Consider the following 21,156-nt stretch of genomic DNA (forward strand, 5'->3'; position numbering starts at 1 on the left):
TTTTTATATCAAAGACCATACTGAAGAGGATAGACTGAGACTGATTTGAAAGTGGATTTAAAAATGACAGGCTACAAGAATGATATGGAAAAAGATGCTACGCTGGATATACAAGTGAAACCAGCTGATGTCTTAATAATTAAAAGGGATATACAAATAACAAAGACTGACCTGGATAACTTCTTTATATTGGATTTACAAAAGAGACTTGTTAAAGTTTTGAATAATTTTGTGAGAAGGGACAAATTAAAAATGAAAAGTAATCAAATTCTAGGACATTATTTCAAGGGATTAAAGATCAAGATTGTTAAAAGTAAAAGGAAGGAATTTAATGTTGGTTTATTTGATCACAGTTAAAATAGATATGTTGTCATCTCTGGTAAGCCTTAATGGACTTTTGCTGATCAGGACTGAATGATGAGGTTTTAAGGATTTGTCTATAAATAAGAGATGTGATATGGGAAGAAGAGATAATTTGTTGTATTTTAAGAAAAAGGTGGTAAGTTACTAAATTGTTTATACCTGTTGTGATGTAGAGAGAAGTCATGTCTTTATATATTTATTTTATTTTATTTATTATATCATTTTTTTCTTTTCTATTTTTTCTATTTTTTTCTGTACTTTTTATTTTTTCTTTTTCTTTTTCTTAGCTGGCATTAGTTTTTATCTTTTTAATTGTAATATTTAATAAAATTACTTTAAAAAATGAAGTGGATAAACTAGCTAGAACAGATTGGGGTTGTCTTCAGGGGTGACGATTTATGATGAATCTGTCCTATTGTTTTTTCTGTATGGTTTTTATATATTTTTTAATATGATCAGACAACTAATCAATATAATATATTGTATGGTATGGGAAGGAAGATAGATGCTTTTGAACTGTGGTGTTGGAGGAAAATTCTGAGAGTGCCTTGGACTGCAAGAAGATCAAACCAGTCCATACTCCAGGAAATAAAGCCAGACTGCTCACTAGAGGGAATGGTATTAAAGGCAAAACTGAAATACTTTGGCCACATAATGAGAAGACAGGACACCCTGGAGAAGGTGCTGATGCTAGGGAGAGTGGAAGGCAAAAGGAAGAGGGGCTGACCAAGGACAAGATGGATGGATGGCATTCTAGAGGTGACGGATTTGACCTTGGGAGAGCTGGGGGTGGTGACAACTGACAGGAAGCTCTGGTGTGGGCTGGTCCATGAAGTCATGAAGAGTCAGAAGCGACTGAACGAATAAACAACAAATGGTATGGTATGGTATTGCATTTATACTTCTGGTGCCTTAATTAGATTCCAAGGGAAGGCATTGTTAAGCATTTTCAAACTTAGAAGTGGGGACAGCCAGAGAAACTTCTGAGTGATGGAAAGAGATGGATCAGAAAATTACAGGAACTGTTTCACTCTTATCTCCACCAATACAGTAAACTTCCTACCTCCAAAATCTCAAGCACCCTGAGGATGTGGTAGAAAAGCAGCGGTCTCTGGAAGGGGAAGAAAGGTTTTGAGAAACTGCAAGGCAGATATTGGCATAACATTATTTCATTCTACCCCAAGGAAGAAGATGTAAATATATTTCACCTATAGTGAAACCATTGTGCACAATGTCAGAGTAGGTTCCATAGGTATTTTCCTATTCTTTGAACATGAGTTTGTTTCCCATCAGCTATATCTTGAAGCACAAAGAGATGCCCTTTCCAAACTGCAAACATGGAATGTCCTTTCTATCACTGGATATATCCTGCTTTGTATATGCCCTGGAGATTTGCAAGATATTTTCATTGAACAGCCTTTTTTTCTGATTCAGCCAATAGTACATTCTTTTTAAAAGCCTCTTTTCATGCAAGCCTCTTTTTGTGATAAAGTTCATTCCAGGAAGATAGGGAAAAAGAAGAGCAATCTGTCAAGTCATATCAGCACTATGCTTTTTTTTTTTTCCTATCAGTTCTTGTTCAGTTTGGTGAACAAGAGAGAACGAATGGCTATAGTTATAAAAGCAACACTGTCTGTTTAAAGGGGGAAAAAAAGGTCTCTCATAAATTAAGTCAGAAACTTTTGTCTCCACCCATCTTCCTATCAAGTATTGGAACGCCCAGAAGCACTCAGCAGTCTAGAAATATAAAACTATGCGCTCCACAATAAAATAAATAAGTTCAACAGGACGTACTTTTGTGAATACACACATTCAATTTGATTGCTACAAATTTTTCTTTTCGTTTTCTTTTCTTTTTACTGCTGTGGATATTACTCAGTGGTGCATGATTATTCAGAGGCAAACAGATGGATTTCCAGATGATTACCCACACAACAAGTAAGTCTATAGGTATCATTGTCTAATCATCTCCCCCCTTCCGAAAAAGACTAGCTATTTAAAAGTTCCAAAAAGAGAAAACAACTTTAGGATTGCCCTGCAGCTCATCTGGATCTTGGGAATGGGGGAAGACAGACCTCTTTCAAAAGTGTGTTGATGCCAGTCAGAGGATCTCTATGGGGAAAACAGCTGCAAGGAGGGGAGAAAAGAAAAACAGGAAAAAGTTCTTGCACATAAAGCCTTGTATTTCTGTGGGCTTCTCAAAATGATTCATGTAATTCATTTGTGGTTTTTATGAAAAAAAAAAGTGTGCTGGAAAAGAAATAATGAAACCTTTAAAACCTTTTTTCTTTTCTTTTCCTGGGGGTTGGAACTGCAAACATAAGTTTATGATTAATTTTTAAAATAACCCAAAGAAACCTTTTCGAAGCATGAGTATATTTAGAATCTCATTATGGAACTAAACTTCATTGGGTACATGACTTTTTCATCCGCTTAATTCTGAATGTTGCACGTGTGCTTTTTATTAAAAAAGAAAACAGTAATCTGTTTTTGTTTCTCAGATGATAAACACACTTTTCCAAGCAACCATTTGTGGTTTTCCTTTGCCAGTGGATTCATGGTTGCAACAAGGTAGTGCAGATGTAAGCTAGTAAGAAACTGATGTCCTCCTAGAAGTAATGGAGAAAGGATGTCTCTCCCCCCCATCCCCTTTCAAGTCAGTGTTGATACCTGGCGACTGCCTGGACAAGTCCCTGCAATTTTCTTGGCAAGATTTTCGAAATGGCTTGCCCTTGCCTGCTTCCTAGGGCTGAGAGAGAGTGCCTCAGCTGACTTTGTGCCTAAGGCAAGACTACTGTAGAACTCCAGGTCTCCTGGTTTCTAGCCTGGTGCCTTAACCACTACACGGGTGTTCTCAGCCTTGGCAAGGTGTGGACATAGCTGGCTGGGGAATTCTGGGAACTGAAGTCCACACATCTTAAAATGGCTGAGGTTGAGAAACATTGCACTACACCAACCTGGCTCTCTAATGCAGGAAGTCCATGTCTATAAAAATAAGTTCTGCGGCTAGGTACAATTCAGGGAACTAAGAATACTCTGTAGATCCTTAAATAGTTTCATCCAAGGTGGTTTGCTTGGTTCACACTTTATGGAAGGTCATAATATGGTAAATTTGGTTTTAGTATAGAAGTGTGGACCTAGCCACTGCGATAAGATGTTGCAGCTTAGTAGTAAGGTCACTGGTTTATATAACAATGGAAAAAGCAAAAAGCTCAGTTTTTGAAGTGTGTGAGCACCTGCAGTGTTTTCCAAACCTGTGATTCTGTAAATAACACAAGAAGGAAGTAAATGAAATCCTTTGATGTCTTTGGCAAAATGACAAGATAAATTTCCTTGTTATTGAGCTAGCTTTGTCCTCCTGGACTCTTCTGCAACAAGATGGCTTTTCTTCTCTCTAATGTATGTGCTAATTTGATCTGTGAAGGATATGGCCAATAGGAGCATCTTCTTGTAGTTGGGAGATACTCAGACAAGATGAAACTGTGGAAAAAATGCTTGTGTGAGGCTTTGGAGCTTTCCATCAGTCTAAAACAGTGTTTGTCAACCTTGGCAACTTTCAGATGTGTGGACTTCAGGTCCCAGAATTCCCCAGCCAGCTGGCTGGGGAATTCTGGGACCTGAAGTCCACACATCTGAAAGTTGCCAAGGTTGACAAACATTGGTCTAAAAGCAGCATATCCTTCACAATGTATTTCAGGGAAACCAAATCAAAACTGTGGGAAACGTGTTTGGAATGCCCACCATTTTGAGTGTGAGACTATAACAGAATCCTTGTACTTTTTCCCCTCCAGGAAAGTTCTGTGACCTACCAGAGATACTCTATTCTGCTTTATGTGGAATAATTGGAGTAATCTAGATTAATTGGCAGTAACATAAAGAGCACAAATGTTCTCTTGGCATCTGAACACAGTTCTACAGCTGCAGAATTCTGTCCCATTTGAGGCTGATCTGATCTGAAACTTTCAAACTTTCTGTCAGACCTTATCTTCTTCAAAGAGCTTACTAATACTTGATTTTCACAAGAATCCTGAAAGGTAGCGCAAATTATGAGATAATGAGTTATAAGGCAACCTACAGTAGTAAGCTTGATGATTAAGTCAAGATATAAAACCAGGTCCCCTCTGTCAAGCTCAAGCACTTTAAATATTAACTATACTGTCTCTGTAAAAAGAAAGTCTTTGTGGAACATTTGCCCTGAGTTAAAATATGAAATTTTACAAAAACTCTAGAGATCACCAGCTTCTGTATTGTAACTATCTCTGGTTGTTTTTTTTCTTCCAATTCACCTTTTTGCTTCTTCCTCTTCTTCTTCTTCCTTCTCCTCTTTCAAAAAAGAATAAAAGAAAGTAAATTGATTAAGACACAGGACTACATGTAGGCTGTCCACAATATTTGGTATAGTCCACAGAACATCCAGTGCATTTGAATGTGCTAAAAATAGAAGAGAGCATGGGAAGGCTATATATAGTAAAGTCAACTAGTAGCAAAGATTTAATCATTCATGGACAGTTTTTAGCACCTTTTATTTATCTCACCCACATCTCTTAGAAAGTTTTTGGCTCATTTTTAAAAAGAATCAGCCATAGGGATTATATCAATGTAATTGCTTCACTTTTATTTTGTGAAAGTGAGAAAATTAACTCCTTCCAATTGAATTGTAGCTATTTTAAAACAAGATTATGGGCAAAGAACAAATTTGTGTTTTAAATACAGCATAGTTTCAATGACAAAGTCAAACTGCCATATGTGTTAAAAATCCATAAAACGTACTTAGAGATTGACACTTACAATGTAAACTTCTGTAGGAAGTGCAGGAAGTTACATTCAGGTAATTCCTTGGAATTATCTTTCAAGGCAAGATTTTTTTGGCAGGGGGGAGAAAAATCTATTAAATAAATTTTAAGTGTTATTCTTCACTTTCCATAAAGAACATTTCAGCAAAAATCAAATGAAGCAATATACTGTAGATATCAGACTTTTTATGTGTGCTTTTGATATCCCCTTGTGCTGTGTTCTGCTGAATTAATTCTAAAAACAACACAATACAAATATTTCAAAATCCGCAGTGGAAAACTTCTATTACTATGACCCACCACAATGTCACAAATACTTTTCAGTGGGGTAGCTATATTAAACTGTTGTGGTAAGAACAAAAAGACTATTGTGGCACCTTCAGGACTAATTAATTTATTATCCCATAAATTTTTTTGATACACATCCTGAGTATAATCCTGGGTATTATTGTTGCTCAAAGGAGGCAGAGGGAACAAAAGAGGGAATGATGAAGAGAGAGAGCAACAGCTAATGACAGAGCATCTCAGCAGGTGGTAGACTTAGCCAACATTAGCCAGTATAGAAAAGCTAATCAGAGCTAGATCAGGTTGGTACTCAGATGACATACCACCCCAGACTGTAACCTAGACTAGGAAGTAAAGGAAGAAAAACCAGAAGACAATACCATATGGCTACAGGTAGTCCTCGCCTAACAACCATTAATTTAGTGACAGTTCAGACTTCCAGCGGTGCTGAAAAAATTGACTTATGGCTGGAACACACACTTACAACCATCGCAGTGTCACCTTGGTCATGTGATCACTATTTGGGCGTTTGGTAACTGGTTCATATTTATGACCATCATAGCATCCCATGGTCACATGGTCACACGATCACCATTGTTTACCTTTTCAGCTGGCTTCTGACAAGCAAAATCAATGGGGAACCACATGATTCGCTTAACGAGCACATGGTTCACTTAATGCCTGTGGTCTTTCACTTAACAACTGCCATAAAAAAGGTTGTAAAATCGGGTTGGATTCACTTAATGACTGTTTTGCTTAGCAACCATAATTCTGGTCCCAATTGTGGTCGTCAAGCAAGGACTACCTGTATGCTAGTGGAGCCCTACAACAGCAGTCCCTGCAGGAAAGTTTATGGAGCCAAACCTGGGAAAATGCAAGAATTTGAATTTTAAAGCTGGTTCTATGCGTGCATTTTGTTGTTTTAACTTTGTTAGCAACGTTACCTTTTTGAAAAACTGTAAGCAATAAAATCCAAAGGCTATTTTAACCAAGTATAAATAAGAGGCTATATTCCTGCCATACCTTTCATCATATCAATTAAAGATGTAGCTGGTTATGTTAACTTGTCCTTTTCAGGGAAGTCAACGGTGTATGAAACCCTGGGGAGATTCCTTCTGAGCAGGGCATTTAGTTCTGCAGCCCAAAATAAAATGGCTGTGCAGTGTAGCAACAAGGGAGATGAAGTATATTCCTTCAACAGCACATACTAGCCCATTGTTTACAACTCAGTGAAATGTAGCAGACAAACTAGTTGTCATCCCTTCTTCTGCCAGAAAGTGGAAAACACTAGTTCTGAGGTGAAGTAAGAAAACATGGGCAGAAGTTGTATTCGCTGCATCCTGGAGTAGGGTGAAGGATCAGATCATGCATTCCTGCTCTCTGAAAATGGTGGATAGGTCATGCTGGGCCAAACAGGAAGTATGGATCGTTGTGAGTGCATTACTTTGGAAGGAAAATAGTGAAGGAGGTTTGGTGTGAGTGTTGTCTAGCATGGAGAGCAAAGTTTCTGCTGTATAGGCATCACTTGAAAACCTGCAAGAAGCGTTCAAGAAGTCCCTAGCAGGGCATGGGAAGGCAGGGGCAAAGGGACAAAGTTAAATGAGGTGGGGTTAGAGGCAAAGCAATAGGTCGCACACAAATGAGTGAGGAGGATTTGCTAGGCCTTTAAAACTGCAAGTCTGTTTCGTGTGGAATGGAGAAGGAGAAGGAAGTGGGAACGTTTTAAAATAATAGGCTTGGATGTCAAAGTACTAAGGTAGGACTGGCCTTTGTCTTGCTTGTGTGCCTCACCATTTTTCCCACAGAAAAAAACCCTCACACTTTCTAAAGAAGGCATTGTGTTTTGCTGTTGGTAGATTTGATCATGCAATTTGGTGAATGAAAGTAGTTAACTGGGTCTTGGTCCTTTTATTTTAAACACAGAAGAGAAAAGGTGGAGGCATAGAACAAGGGAAAGCATAGAATACAAGTTCAGTCTTTTGTCTGAATGCCATAAACCCATTTTTTTTTTTTAAAAAAGAGCTATTCCAAAGCAAGTTTATGCAACTTGGTGCTTGCCTGGTGACATCACTTTAATCTGTGTGCTCATACTGTGGGGTTTACACTTCACCCCCACTTTATAAGGATTTGTTCTCCTTTTTTTTCTGTTTGCTTTTAATGAAATTAAAATTCCATCTGAGCATGGACAGATTGGCAGAGGTCGCAATCTACTGCACAAAAGCATAAATGAGATGAAATCTTCATAAGACTGTTCCTATGGTTGGGAAACTTGTTACTTAAGTTGTTCTTCCTTTGTGCATGTTAAGTAAGATATCCCGTGTCATAAATTAAATGAACATATTAAATGTCTGCAGACAAACTGCATATGTTTTCTTAAAATATTGTTTAAAAAGTAAATATTGTTTCAGAACAAAGCACTATCAAATAACAGTAAAGGTGGGCAGAATATTCCGTATCTCTCACTTTACCAAGGTTTATTTCCTTCAGAATGGCCCTAGGCATTATATACACCTGCTGAAACTATTAGAGAAAGGGGCCCTCCAAAATCACATCGGTTGTTTCTTAAGCTGAAATTCAGTTACAGGCTGTGAAAGAATCAAATCAAATACCATCCACCTTACCAATGTCCTGTCAAATTAAAGAAACAAGGTGCATTTTCTATGTCCTGTAGCTGTGCCATGAATAGTTATTATTTTCAGTAATATCAGGCCAAAGAGAAGAAGATTAAATCTCTTTCACCTATGCAGATGGAGGGGGAAGGGCAGATTTGCAGAAATACATGATGAAACCCTAATTATTTTTCTGGTTTTTAGTATAGCTATGCGTTAAGCCAAGGTGTTATGAAGAATGGGGCACCTTAAAAATGACTACATTTGTTTGGAAATTGTAAATGTGACTATAGTTTCATGAGATGTGAAATCCTTCACATCAGTTAATGGTGTTTAATTAAATGATTATAATTTCCTTTAGTAGTTACCTCAGATGGCTGAATTCTGATCAGACTGGAAGTCATAGACACCAACAAATAAAATATTATTTAGGGAACCCGTAAGGTGCACATAGGTTTACGTACAAGAAATTGTATGTAAGTTACCTACAAGTTTATGTTCAAGGAAATAACTTTTAAAAACAATAAAACCACATATACATAACTTATATTCCAGGAACTGATCAGTTTATGGGCCTACTTTGAACCTACAGAAATAAGATAGGAGAAAAAGAATCAGAGTACAAAGAAACCAGAAATAAAGACAATAGCTCTACTGGGGTATTCACTTCACCTGAGTTGTACAGGGAACCTGGCCCTGTTGTGCACCATTTATTTATTTACATTAAAGTTATTGTGGCCACCCACTCCAATAGACTGCATGTTTCCCATATGACACAGAACTCTGTAGAGGGCCTATGTATGCATGGCAGCTGGTAGCTGGAGACTTCTCAAATCAAGATGTGGATAGTAATGAGGCTGGGCAGGAAAAAAGTAGGGCCAGCATGCCTAGCTCTGCTATCTCTGCCCATGAACCTAATCTTGTAAGGGAGCTGAAGATCATGCATACAGCATGTGCAAATCTACCAATCACATTTATGGCTGAAGACAGAAAAAAAAATAATAGTTGAAATCATAAGCCAAAGAAAGAAAATAAAAGGCTGGAGATGAGAAGGACATGACATGCTCAAACACCAGAAAAACTGGTGTTTTTTTTTTAATTTCTAGCATTTTTCCTGCATGAGCAGGGTCTGCTTTTTTCAGATGAACTGAACGTTGATCTGTTGGTTGTGACAGGAATTGACCGACCAGCTTGTCGCCCAAGTCTGACATTGAGGGCTGAGAGAAAGTGACTGGTCCAGAGTCACCCAGCCGGCTTTCATGCCTAAGGCAGGACTAGAACTCTCAGTCTCCTGGTTTCTAGCCTGGAGCCTTAACTATTAGATCAAACTGGCTCTCAATTGAAAAACTGATCATTATAAAATAATCAAAGCTAGCAATCCTATAACACTATGTAGCAAACCAGACAAAAATGTGAGGGCAAGAAGAAAAATACATTAGTTACCTTGTTTCTGCTCCTAAAATTTTCTCATATAGTATTCCTGTTTCAGGCTACCTTTTAGGGCAGTTACCACAACTTTTAGGCCAGATGATTAATCATCTGAGATCTTCTACCAGCTACCCAAACATTGGCATAATTACTTTTAAAAAGATGATTATTCTTATGCTACCTTCTCAGATGAACCAGCCCATTCAGAACATCACCAACAGAGATCCAAACATATTTCTACTTGCCATGGAGAATGTGAGGAAAGAGAAAAGAAATCTACATTTCAGAGTTTTGTAACAAATTTTTCAAGCATATATGAGTCAGGTAATATTAACATTTTATTTGAAAATATATTTTTCAATTAAAATTCATGTGTTTGAAAGGATACATGTGGGCATGTATAGGAAAATTTCAGATGGCTTTGGTCTTTTCTAAAATGAGTAAAGTTTTGCTTCCCTATTTTATTCACTTTCTTAATCTCTGTGTGGTGTCATTCTCTGATTCCACTCAGTAGAATTGTCTGTTTATCGGATCTGTTGGCACGTGACTCTAAGGAAATGGCTAAACACTTTACATTTAACAGGTCTTTTTGGGAGGACTTCTATCGGGAACGTTTGTACTTGGAAACGTGGATTATATTTTTATAAAGAAAGGAAACAAATGAAAGCACTAGGAGGGATATCAGTGGAGAACTTTGTTTTCCTATTCAGTTGGGGAGGTACAATTATGAAGGAATTCTCCAGTTGTGTGGCAATTCAATAAAAAGGCATTTCTGCCATTACATTCCTCCTAAATTCTAGTTTTCACAAAATGTTATTTTATTGGGGGTTGTTTCCTTAGATTTGTTGCCAGCTTGGAATGGCGAGGAATGTACCCAACGGTTTCTTCATGAAGTGGTGCGTATTCTCTTGAGTTATATCAAAAAGGCCTATGATGGAAAGAGCAAAGTACTTGATTTCCACCACCCCCATCAGCTTCTGGAAGGGCTAGAAGGCTTCAGTGTGGAACTCTCTGATCATCCAGAGCCTCTGGAACAAATTCTAGTGGACTGTAGGGATACCTTGAAATATGGTGTTAAAACAGGTAACTAATGGCACAATGTGGATTTGCAGCACTGTTTTAAACAATGCCCCATTTGTTCCAATGTCTGTTCATCATCTAAATGAAACTTCCACTAGCAGTAAGAAGGATCTTGCCTTTGTCTCTTGCTTGCCAGCTTAGTCTTGTGCAAAACAAGAATTAAAATTCTTGTCTTAGGTTCTTTTGTATATCACTGTGTTTATTCACATAATAAACTAATGTTTTTTTCCAAACTTCCACTTCAGGGTAGGCACAGGACTAGTTTCTACACTTACCTGTTTGCATGGTAGAGAAGAGAGTGTGTATATTCCCTTCTGTCCTGCACATATTGCAAAAACTTTGCACACACAGGTTTATTCAGAATTACAGTCCTTCCCCCTTGACTTAAAGAGGGGGAGGAGGGGCACATCAATCTCCCTCAAATGTGACTTTTTCATGTCACCTGTTGCTTTCTGAGTCTGGTGGAAAGAAACATGCATCTGCTGTGTTTGGACCATGTGCAGGTTCCACACTTAGCTTGGCTGAGTGACTAGTGGCAGCTTCAGCAGCTATAGCTGTAATCCAGGAGGCTGTTGCCTGCATGGAAAAGTTGGCCTATTAGATAATAGATTTGAAATTTATATCTGCAACAGAGTCTCGTTTATTTTCATTTGCAACAAAAACACACAGAACTTTTGAGAGGAAGCAGGATGAGGAAATGCAGACAAGCAAACTTATTAAGAGGTTCAAGTGCTGCAGTGGAAGAGAAAGAGAGCAGGGAGTGGAAAATGTGGAGAGTGAAGCCGCAATAGGGAGGATGGCACTTCCCAGAGCTGAACACGGTCCCCTGATGCTAGATTTTATGACATAAGCTTTTCTGATGCAGACTTTTAAATTATGAATCTCAGTGTAAGCTTTCATGTACTATATAATTTTTGGCAGTATTCTCTTTTGGATGCATCTCAGAAATGTCTTTTGTAATGCAGATTTTAGACTGTCACTCTTAGTTCAGCGCTGTGCCTTGAATGTTTTGATGGATATTATATTTCCATAAAAATATGAACTCCTTTTACATACTTGACACACAGACATACAGGCAAAATGCTATTTTACACTATCCTCCAACTGCCTGCAGATGCTTTATTGCAATAGTAAGTGTGTGTTAAAGTGATGTATTTCTAACATTTGTATTTTTAAGGACATCCTCGTTATTTCAACCAACTCTCCAGTGGCCTTGACATTATAGGACTTGCTGGAGAATGGCTGACAGCTACTGCAAATACAAACATGTATGTACTGTAATCTCAGTTTTATATGTGATTAATGTGAGATTAAATAATGTATTTCAACAGAATATTAAATTGCTCTTTAAGAATGAAAAGAATTTTTGTCCTATTGCTCAAGTCCAGTTGCTAAGATTGTGTACAAAGGTTCTTCTCCAAGGGCCACCACCTGCAGTGGAATCTTTTCTATATGTGTGCCCATGCACACAAGCACATGAACACACACACACACACACACACACACAATGTTTTAAGTACCAAGACAAGACATTCCAACAGCCATTTAATATTTTAATGTGTTACTTTTCTTTGTTTTATACCTGGCTTTTACATGGTCAGCCTCACTGTCTCCATTTTTATTTGGTTCTTGATTTTTATGTGTTTATATAGAACAAAGTACTTTTACCAGCTGGGAAGCATGTAAACCAAATAAATAAGCACTTGCAATGTATTGGAAGAGTATGTATACTGTTCTGTGAAAAGCCATATTTTTCTACTGAAAAAAAAAAGTTTCTGTTTAGGATTAAACTGCACATGTTATTAACCACGCTTCACATGAATCCACATCTGGAGTTGGACTATAGTTTAGAGAGGTCTGCAAATTACCACTCCCCAAAGACTATTTCCCTTTTTTGGGATAAGAAGCATGAATGACATGGTCCACTAAACACTTAGGACTTGGAGAGCTTAGTAAATCCTGAGTTTGCCCAAATGTATTAACAAAAGTCTGATTGAAATTTTAAATGATGAATGCTTGATGCATTGTGTCTAATAGTTGGTTGGATCATGTGCAATAGGTAATAAGTACCAATAAAAGCTACTTATAAGAAGTAGTAATGTTGACATTGGGTAGTTCTTGAAAAAGTTCTTTTTCCTGTTCATCCAGAGGAAAAATCCTATGAATGTTGACATTTTTGTAGTCTCATTAATAATAATCTCTCCACCAATTTTTCTTCATTCAAGAGAAACAAAATCAAATGATTTGGTAATTTTTAGTGCTGACTGTATATAGAAAAGGGTAGTGCTTCTGTTCAACAAAGATAAATCTAAATATTTTTGCTCATACTTCAGTCACATATGTGACATTCTGAGCATCAGAATTCGTCTCCATGGTAAAATTTTAACAAGATGACCATTGTGTAACAAATGTGAAAAAGAAAATATGTTGGAAAAAGTCAGTTCACAGGAGTCAGTGTGAAGGTTGTTGATAACTTCAGATACAAACAGAATTAATGGTCATGGCAAATTATACAAAATGTCAACAAATTTCATCATTTTCCTCTTCTGGGCTAAGTATCTAATAATTTGAATGGAACAAAGAGAGCCATTTGTGGTGCAAGATGACATCACTTCAACTCTTCAAAAACTTTCAAAAAGGCCCTTCTTCATTGTCAAACACTCTGATTTATGTGCAGCATCTTTGATATTTAAAATTGATATATACAATAACACCCTTAAACTCCTAGGTGACCAGGAACCTAAAATCTAGCCATGCAATATACAAATATAGCTCCAACCCATCTTATTTAATATGGATATGAAAGCAATTTGTTTTATAGTTCATATTTTATATACATTTGCTATTAGGAAGTTTCTTACAGTTTCTTTTCTTGCAAGGACATCCTCCTGGAAATTTAAATTTCAATATAGAAAAGTTAAAATAGGCAAGAGCAACTTTTATTTATTGATTTATTCAGTTTGTATGACTGTCCATCTTAGCAAGTGACTTCATATGGTATAAAGCATATATGAAGCAGCATGAAATAGAAATAAAGTTCTGTTGTCCTAATGTGGTAGAAAGAAGGTGATTCTAGGACACAAGTTGCCTTTCTTAATATCTCCTTACATTGATTTTTTTATTAAAAGCGTGTTAGAATGGCTCAGACAAAAATCGAAAAACGCACTATAATATAGAGCTATTCAGTCAACATAACAGAAAGGCTACAAAATATAGAGGCAGAGGTAATGGGAATGCTATAACAAGTGCAAAACATGAAAGAGAATAGCTACCATGTTTTCCTTGATAACAGTACTTATTTTTATGGGTCTATGACAAGGCTTTTGTATCACATGTATCTGGTACCCACCTGGTAAACAGAGAGAATGGCTGCCGATTGGTGTGGCTAGGTTTACGTGACTATCCTGCCAAAATCTGGAGTTGATTGTTGATTCTAGTCTGCCAGTTAGAAGAACACTGAAAAATGGTTATGGTATATTCGTTTTCAAGTCATTCACTCATTCACTTCAGATATTTGTATTCCACTTTTCCATTTCAAAGTATTTAAATGGGCTCATAATAAAACTGGTTTTTAAAAATGGTACTAGAGATGCCACTGTCTCATGTCCTCACCCCTACTAAAACTGTCTGCATTTTATGGAGCACCACAACATTTCAGAACTTTATTAATGGAACATATTTTTGGTAGTCCAGCATGTATCTTTCAGGCCTTGCGCTCTGCACTCTGGCCTTACATGGGATACAATGGCATTTACTATTGGGGATGAAAATAGGAAACACTTCAATAGTTGATAAATGCTGTTGCTATTTATTGAATCTGTCTGTAACTCTGTAAGGGTTGTTCATTCAATCCTTTTTTATAGTATGTCCAAGGCATCCCAAAGTAGAATAGTATTGGTTTAAAAAATCATTAAAATGTTAAGTATAATAATTGTAAAATGGTGATAATCAGAACTGTGACTAAAAACTTTTAAAAGGTGGAACCATAAAACTATGAATGTGAGAGAGGACAAGTCAGGCAGACAAAATGTAGCATGATTAACAGGGCACTTTGATCTTAAAAAAAAAAGGAAATTCTGTTGGATTAAGCCTCAAAGCCTAATTTCTGAGCTTTTCAGTTATGTTGGGGTTGTAGCTCACATCCCCCCTCCCCACGCCGCCACCACCAGTGATCTGTGACTATGCCAGTAGGGGATGATGGGGTTGATAGGACCAGGTTAGGGACCAGGTTAGTTAAAGAAGACTGACTTTACAAATGCTTTTTGCAGCCATCTTTGTTTAGTGGCCAGTAAGTAAAATACCATTATCATTTGAGGATGGTGACAAAGCTATCTATGCCAAGCTACAAAGCCATACTTCAGAAGACAGATAGATGATTCTTACAATAGCAGAACATTGTTCTCAGTCCTAAATCTTGCCTCTATTATAAATTTACCTGAATGTTTTTCAAGAACACTACAGATTTTGTGTAAGATGAAACCATGCATAACTTAATGTGTATATACATAGAAATAGTACTTCTGCTGAGTTTCTGTTTGGTTATTTACCTAAACAGATGAAATCTCAAGGACAGCTGAAATACCAGTAGATCAACAAGTCACCTCAAATCTCATATACAGCATATATCAGATGAACAACTCAAACCATTTCACTCAGATGTAACTGTCTTTGCCAGCTTGTCTAGGATAAAATATAAAATCTGGGGCATGAACATGAGCTTTTCCAATTCCAAATCCTGTTTAACCATGAAGGGAGGATGGTTCTGGGCAAGTCATATCACTGTGTAAATAAAAATTTTCCTTTATAAGTGAAGGAAAAGATACAACTGTACTTTATATAAGTAAATTTATTCCCAGTATCCTTTTCTATTTATTGAGTGGCCATCTAAAGAAGGGGACACCCCGAAACAATTAAGTATAAACTAGTCTAAATTATCTAATTACAACCAGTGTCTACATACCATCAAAGGGTCACACATACTCATCGTTGTCTTTAAAATCTCATTTGCAGGCTCTAAACATTTGCATTCAAGTGTAATATCAACCAGAAAGGTTGATCTATTACTAGATTATAATACTATTTAAAATAACATGAGAAAAATAATATATTATGATGATTAATAATTCAGTAATGGCTGGATACAGTTCCCTTAATATTTCAGATCATCCTGAAGCATGCTTGGTAATCAGTTTCAAGATGGTAAATGGATAATAAGGAAGGTACTTGAGAAAAGTAGGAATGAATCTAGAAACGTTGAATGGTTCTGCTAAGTTTAGCTGCACATAAGTAGTCATAAGTACTTGCCCAATGGCATATCCAATGCTATATTCAGTCAGTTCCTAGATGAGCCTTGTAATAGAAATGCATGCACACATCAGTCTATATATGTTTCTATAGCTTTATCTGCATGTATAGGTACCAGATTCTGTGAATAGATCTTTTCTCCATAGAAATCTGCACTGCTGTCTTGCTTTTATCTTTGTCAAGCAATGTGGATGTATTTCTGCTTCTGTGTCTAAGTTTTCTGACTGTGGTATGTTGCTTACGTTAAAATATGTATTAGGTTTACATATGAAATAGCACCAGTGTTCATCATAATGGAGGAGATCCTACTGAAGAAAATGCAAGAAATTATTGGATGGGAAGAAACAGAGTCAGATGGTATATTTTCTCCAGGTAAATAGATTAAAAATATTAAGTGCTATTCAGATTATGGAACCAATTTAATCTACTTACATTTTAAATATTAACATAAAGATAATTTATCTTCCTCTTTCTTCCTGCATACACACAAACATGCAAAGTCACTGTAAGGCAGATTAAGGAACCTTTGACTTGCAGGCAACCATCTGTCCTGCAAGGCCTCTACATCCACCCTGTGGTGGTAGAAGAGCTATCTTTGTCTTCCTCTTTCTATGTGGAAAAGGGTGCCATCTTCCTACTCAGAAGACGAGAGGGAGCAATTGCCGGCGATGACTGACAGGAAGCTCTGGCATGGGCTGGTCCATGAAGTCATGAAGAGTTGGAAGTGACTGAATGAATAGACAACAAAAAGAAGAAAAATTGTGGGAGGGTTGTGGGGCATGATTTCAGTAGAGGGAGGGAAGGTGAGGGATTTTCATTCAGCAAAGTCCTGGTCCCTCATTATCTAAGCTACCACAGGTTTGGTGATAGCAATCTCAACCTTAGGCTGCATTCAGTGCTTTCTCTGTTCCTTAAAATGAATACACAAATGTCAGACTTATTGCATTGGCTGGGTTGTAATCGGAACTTTCAAAGAAAAAGTCATCGCCAGTCATCCTATTCTACACTCTATTCCCAACTATTTCTGTGGTACCCAAAGCTTTACAACAATGTTACAAATCACCAGTGGATGAGAGATGATAACAATATTCACTGATCGATGAAGATGTAAACAATGTTATGTCAATTGAGGGTTGTGGAATTTAGCATGTTGGGATCATCGCAACACCATTTTTAACACTAAGTAAGTGAATAAGAACGTAATCATGGTAGCTGACCTTACATAGCAAGCTTTTCATGGGCTTGCTATGGCTACATAGACTTGCTTTAGCATTGAAAAATGTCCTGAATGGAAGTAAACTGCTTCTAGAAAATTGGAATTCAAAGGATTACCTGTGTGGATTATCCATATTCACTACATGGAATAATTTAAACTAATCTGCATTTGGTATCTGAAATTTGTCTGTTTCGCTTGAAATGGTGAGATGAAGCATTAATTCTCAATGACACTCAGCTATTCAAATGGTAATAAAATCTAATTGTTTTCCAGGGGGAAGCATATCAAACCTCTACAGTGTTTTAGTTGCCCGCTATAGACGTTACCCTGAGATTAAAACCAAAGGCATGGCAGCCCTTCCAGAGATCATATTGTTTGTTTCTGAACATGTGAGTATTTACGTGTGCAATCAAGTCTGTATAAAGTTATTTGACTGTGGCAGACTGCAATTATCTTAATAATACATGATTGTTGAATGAACTCACTGTGATGGAACGTCAGAAGAATGTAAATAAAGCCATAGCAGAAAAGATATCTGAGCCCTGGAAAAGTAGAAAGCATGAGAAAGAAACTTAAAATAAGTCCACTTTGAATGTATTAACTCTAAGGTGAAGTAGAGAAGGGCTTTAACAGGCTTTCAAGATTGTATTACAATGCCCAAACATATTAAAGTACATTTCAAGACTCCTATTGAATCTTGTTTCCTGACTTTACCTACCTCAAAGGGCTGACATTCACCAACTCTCAGTTCCATTCTCCCTAATTTTAGCAATTGATTTCTTACTATGAAGGAAGTTACCTTGTCAGAAGGGAGGAGAAGGAATTTTTGACCTATAATTCATTGTTAGTTGTAGAAATGAGGAATTTTTGCCTTCATAGCAATAATGTTAGTTTATGGTTTCACTGCATTGTAAATTATTTCTGTCATGACAGCCACTAGAGGCATTGTGCAAGACCCAGAACAAAGTCAGCGACTCGTAGCTAGTAAATGAATCTTTCAGCCTATGAACTGTTATTATTGTTGCAGTCATCCCTGCTCCATGTTGCTATCACAATATGATTTTGTATCAACCTAATGCAGCTCTATCCAACTTGGCCCCTGGCTCTAGTTGCATTGTTATTCTAGATGTATTGTTATTCTAGTATATTGGCATTCTAGATGTATGGTTATTAATTATAAAATATATAAGTTTGGGAATATGAATAGTCCCAAAATTCACAATGGCCATCATAACTGGAGAGCTCTATGAGCTACAGAACATTCATATCTATTTTTATAGTACTTTTTATTAAAAATTACAATTAAAAAGATAAAAACTAAAACAGACTACAAAGAAAAAAGGAAAAAAGTGAAGAAAAAGAAAGAAAAAGAAAAAATAGAAAAGGTAAGAATATAGTAGAGAAAAAGAAAAGATATATATAAAGAAATTATTTCCCCCTTCATCACCACAAGTATAAACAATTTTAGTAACTTGTCAACTTCTCTTAAAATACAGCAAATGATCTCTTCTTCCCATATCCCATCTCTTATCTATAAACAAATCCCTAAAGCCTCATCATTCAGTCCTGATTAGCAAAAGTCCATTAAGGGTTACTAGAGACAACAACATCTATTTTAACCTTGATCAAATAAACCAACTTTATATTCCTTCCTTTTAACCATCTTGATCTTTAGTACCTTCAAATAATGTCCTAGAACTTGATTTATTTTTATTTTTTCTTTGTCCCTTCTCAGAAAATTCTTCAAAACTTTAACAAGCCTCTTTTGTAAATCCAATATAGGAAAGTTATCCAGGTCACTATTTTGGTTTGTTATTTGTATGTCCCTAAGACATTAGCCGGTTTCACTTGTATGTCCAGTGTAGCATCTTTTTCCATATCATTCTTGTAGCCTGTCATTTTTAAATCCACTTTCAGATCAGTCTCAATCTTGTCAGGTAAAACTTGTTCCTCTTCTACAACAGTCTATCTATAGAGACAGACACCCTTAAAATTAACCTTTGGGTCCATTGTTCAAAAATATCTTTCAGTATGTCCACTGTTAAAATATTTTGCTCCATTCTGTATTAGTAAGTCAAATTTGGACTTCCCAGGAGGCAGGCCTTCTCTGCAGCAGCTCCTGCCCTTTGGAATATCCTTCCCCTGGAAATGCAGTTAGCCCCCTCTCTCCTGGACTTAAGAAAACAGCTGAAAACCTGGTTTTGTCACCATGCTTGGAGTGGGGAGAGGAAGAGCCATTCTTGGGGCTGGTTAGTTCCCCAACCCTGCAGGGACCAGCCTTATCCCTTTATGGGCTGAATTCGATCTGCCCTTATTTGGATTTTATTGTATTTTATATTTATTAAAATATTGGTATTATTTATAATTTTATTGAATTTTAAATTGTTTTTACTGTGAACTGCCCAGGGTCCCCCATGTGGGGGAGATGGGTGGTGATAAAAATATGATAACTAAATAAATAAATTTAAGTGTTCTTCTCCTTTATTTGTAATCTTTAGTTCATTCTGGTTCCCTCTAGTGTCCAACCTTCAAAGTCCCATACTATCATGTTTTTTTTTAAAGAGAATTCAAGACAAAAGCATTTTCCCATGGGAAGGATTCTTATAATTAATTCCAAAATCTTATTTCAAATACATCTGGACTCTTAGTCCATTTGTAACTTTCCAAAATCAAAGTTCTAATCCTCCTTTTTCTGTTTATTCCAAAATAATTTTTTAAAGTCCTTAAACTTGAATTTAAAACTTCTTTTGCTAGAATTTGAAGGAAACTCACCTGGTGCTGTAAAACTTGTCAATCCAAAGGTTCCTAATAGTTGAAAAGCAGTTAACAAGCAATTTCCAAAAGTGATTAGAAAAGGAAGTATGCGAACCCAGTGTCCTTTTTAAAGGTGCTGACCACAGTTTGAGCAAAATGATGTCTATTGCGTTGTCTCCCAGAGCTCTAAACTCTCTGGAGACTGCTGTCTTGTGGTCTCCTTATGAGGAGCAACTATATGGACCACTTTTGGGTGATCTCAAGTCCTTTCTTGTCCAGAGAGGAATTATGAAGAGCCAGTCATATTATGGAGATATTATTCTGACTGTAGTCTTGAGAAGCCCCACCTTAATTGGTAATTTCACTTCAGAGTTAAGCTTTCATAGAAATAAGTTATTTATTTATTTATTTATTTATTTATTTTTGTTTATCAAATTTAGCACCTTTTGTTCGTTATTTCCTTTACCCTCCCTACACCAAGAAGGTAACTTTGCAGAATTTTCTTGAAACAGATTCACATTGTTTATGGTGGCTGCTATTTTCCTGTATAATGCCCCAGAATGATATTAAATTGACAGTGCCAAGAAAGATGGAGGAAGCACTTCCATCAGCAAAACACCCCAAAAAGAAGTAAATTGCAGTACGGCCATTGCTAATAGTATGATCCATCCTCAAAAAATATTTTAATTTTTTTCCTGCCTCAGAGATATTTAGTTCCATGATGACCCCACAAACCTTATTGAGAATTTTGAAAGACATCTGCTCCCTTCTCTAATTTCATCACTGTTATGCCTTAATTTGACTCTCGACTTATTTATACAAACCTACTCCCAGGTTTCTCTGATTTGATGAAATTGGATTTACTCCCAGATACAAGAATAAGGATGGATAAAGCTGAACTGTAGTCCCATTGATGTTAGCAGACCAGTAATGGCTTCAAATTCAGTGTTTAAGACAAGAGCAATGATGAAATTGTTTTTCTCTATTGCATGTTGTGAGATCTTTTTTTGCTATTTAATGTTTTTCTTCTCTAAAATATTTAAGAGTCACTATTCTATAAAAAAGGCAGCAGCAGTTGTTGGAATTGGGATGGATAATGTTACTGCTATCAAATGTGATAAAAGGTAAGATTCTCAAAGTTCTCCTGCATAATATCTTTATATACAACTCACTTCTTCTAAAGTTCTTTGATAGAGATCAAAGAATTCTTGTGAAATGTATCAATTAATTTCTCATAAATAATAAATTAAAAAACTGGGTCTACTGTCTCCATGGGTGTCATCAAGATGCAGCTGCTGAAGTTAGTTCAGTTGTCACAGAAAAA

General features: G+C 36.6%; 1 protein-coding gene across 1 annotated transcript in view; it reads left to right on the forward strand.

The window, feature by feature from the left end:
- LOC134494691 (glutamate decarboxylase 1-like) overlaps positions 1-21,156 on the forward strand; it is a 53,064-nt gene that overhangs the window by 18,384 nt on the left and 13,524 nt on the right. The window contains exons 4-9 of the mRNA XM_063299938.1: positions 9,668-9,802; positions 10,319-10,561; positions 11,736-11,826; positions 16,122-16,234; positions 17,352-17,467; positions 20,877-20,956. Of these exons, the coding sequence (XP_063156008.1) occupies positions 9,668-9,802; positions 10,319-10,561; positions 11,736-11,826; positions 16,122-16,234; positions 17,352-17,467; positions 20,877-20,956 (778 nt within the window). The remainder of the gene's footprint in view (positions 1-9,667; positions 9,803-10,318; positions 10,562-11,735; positions 11,827-16,121; positions 16,235-17,351; positions 17,468-20,876; positions 20,957-21,156) is intronic.

Source organism: Candoia aspera, chromosome 3, assembly GCF_035149785.1.
Source record: "Candoia aspera isolate rCanAsp1 chromosome 3, rCanAsp1.hap2, whole genome shotgun sequence".
NCBI lineage: Eukaryota > Metazoa > Chordata > Lepidosauria > Squamata > Boidae > Candoia > Candoia aspera.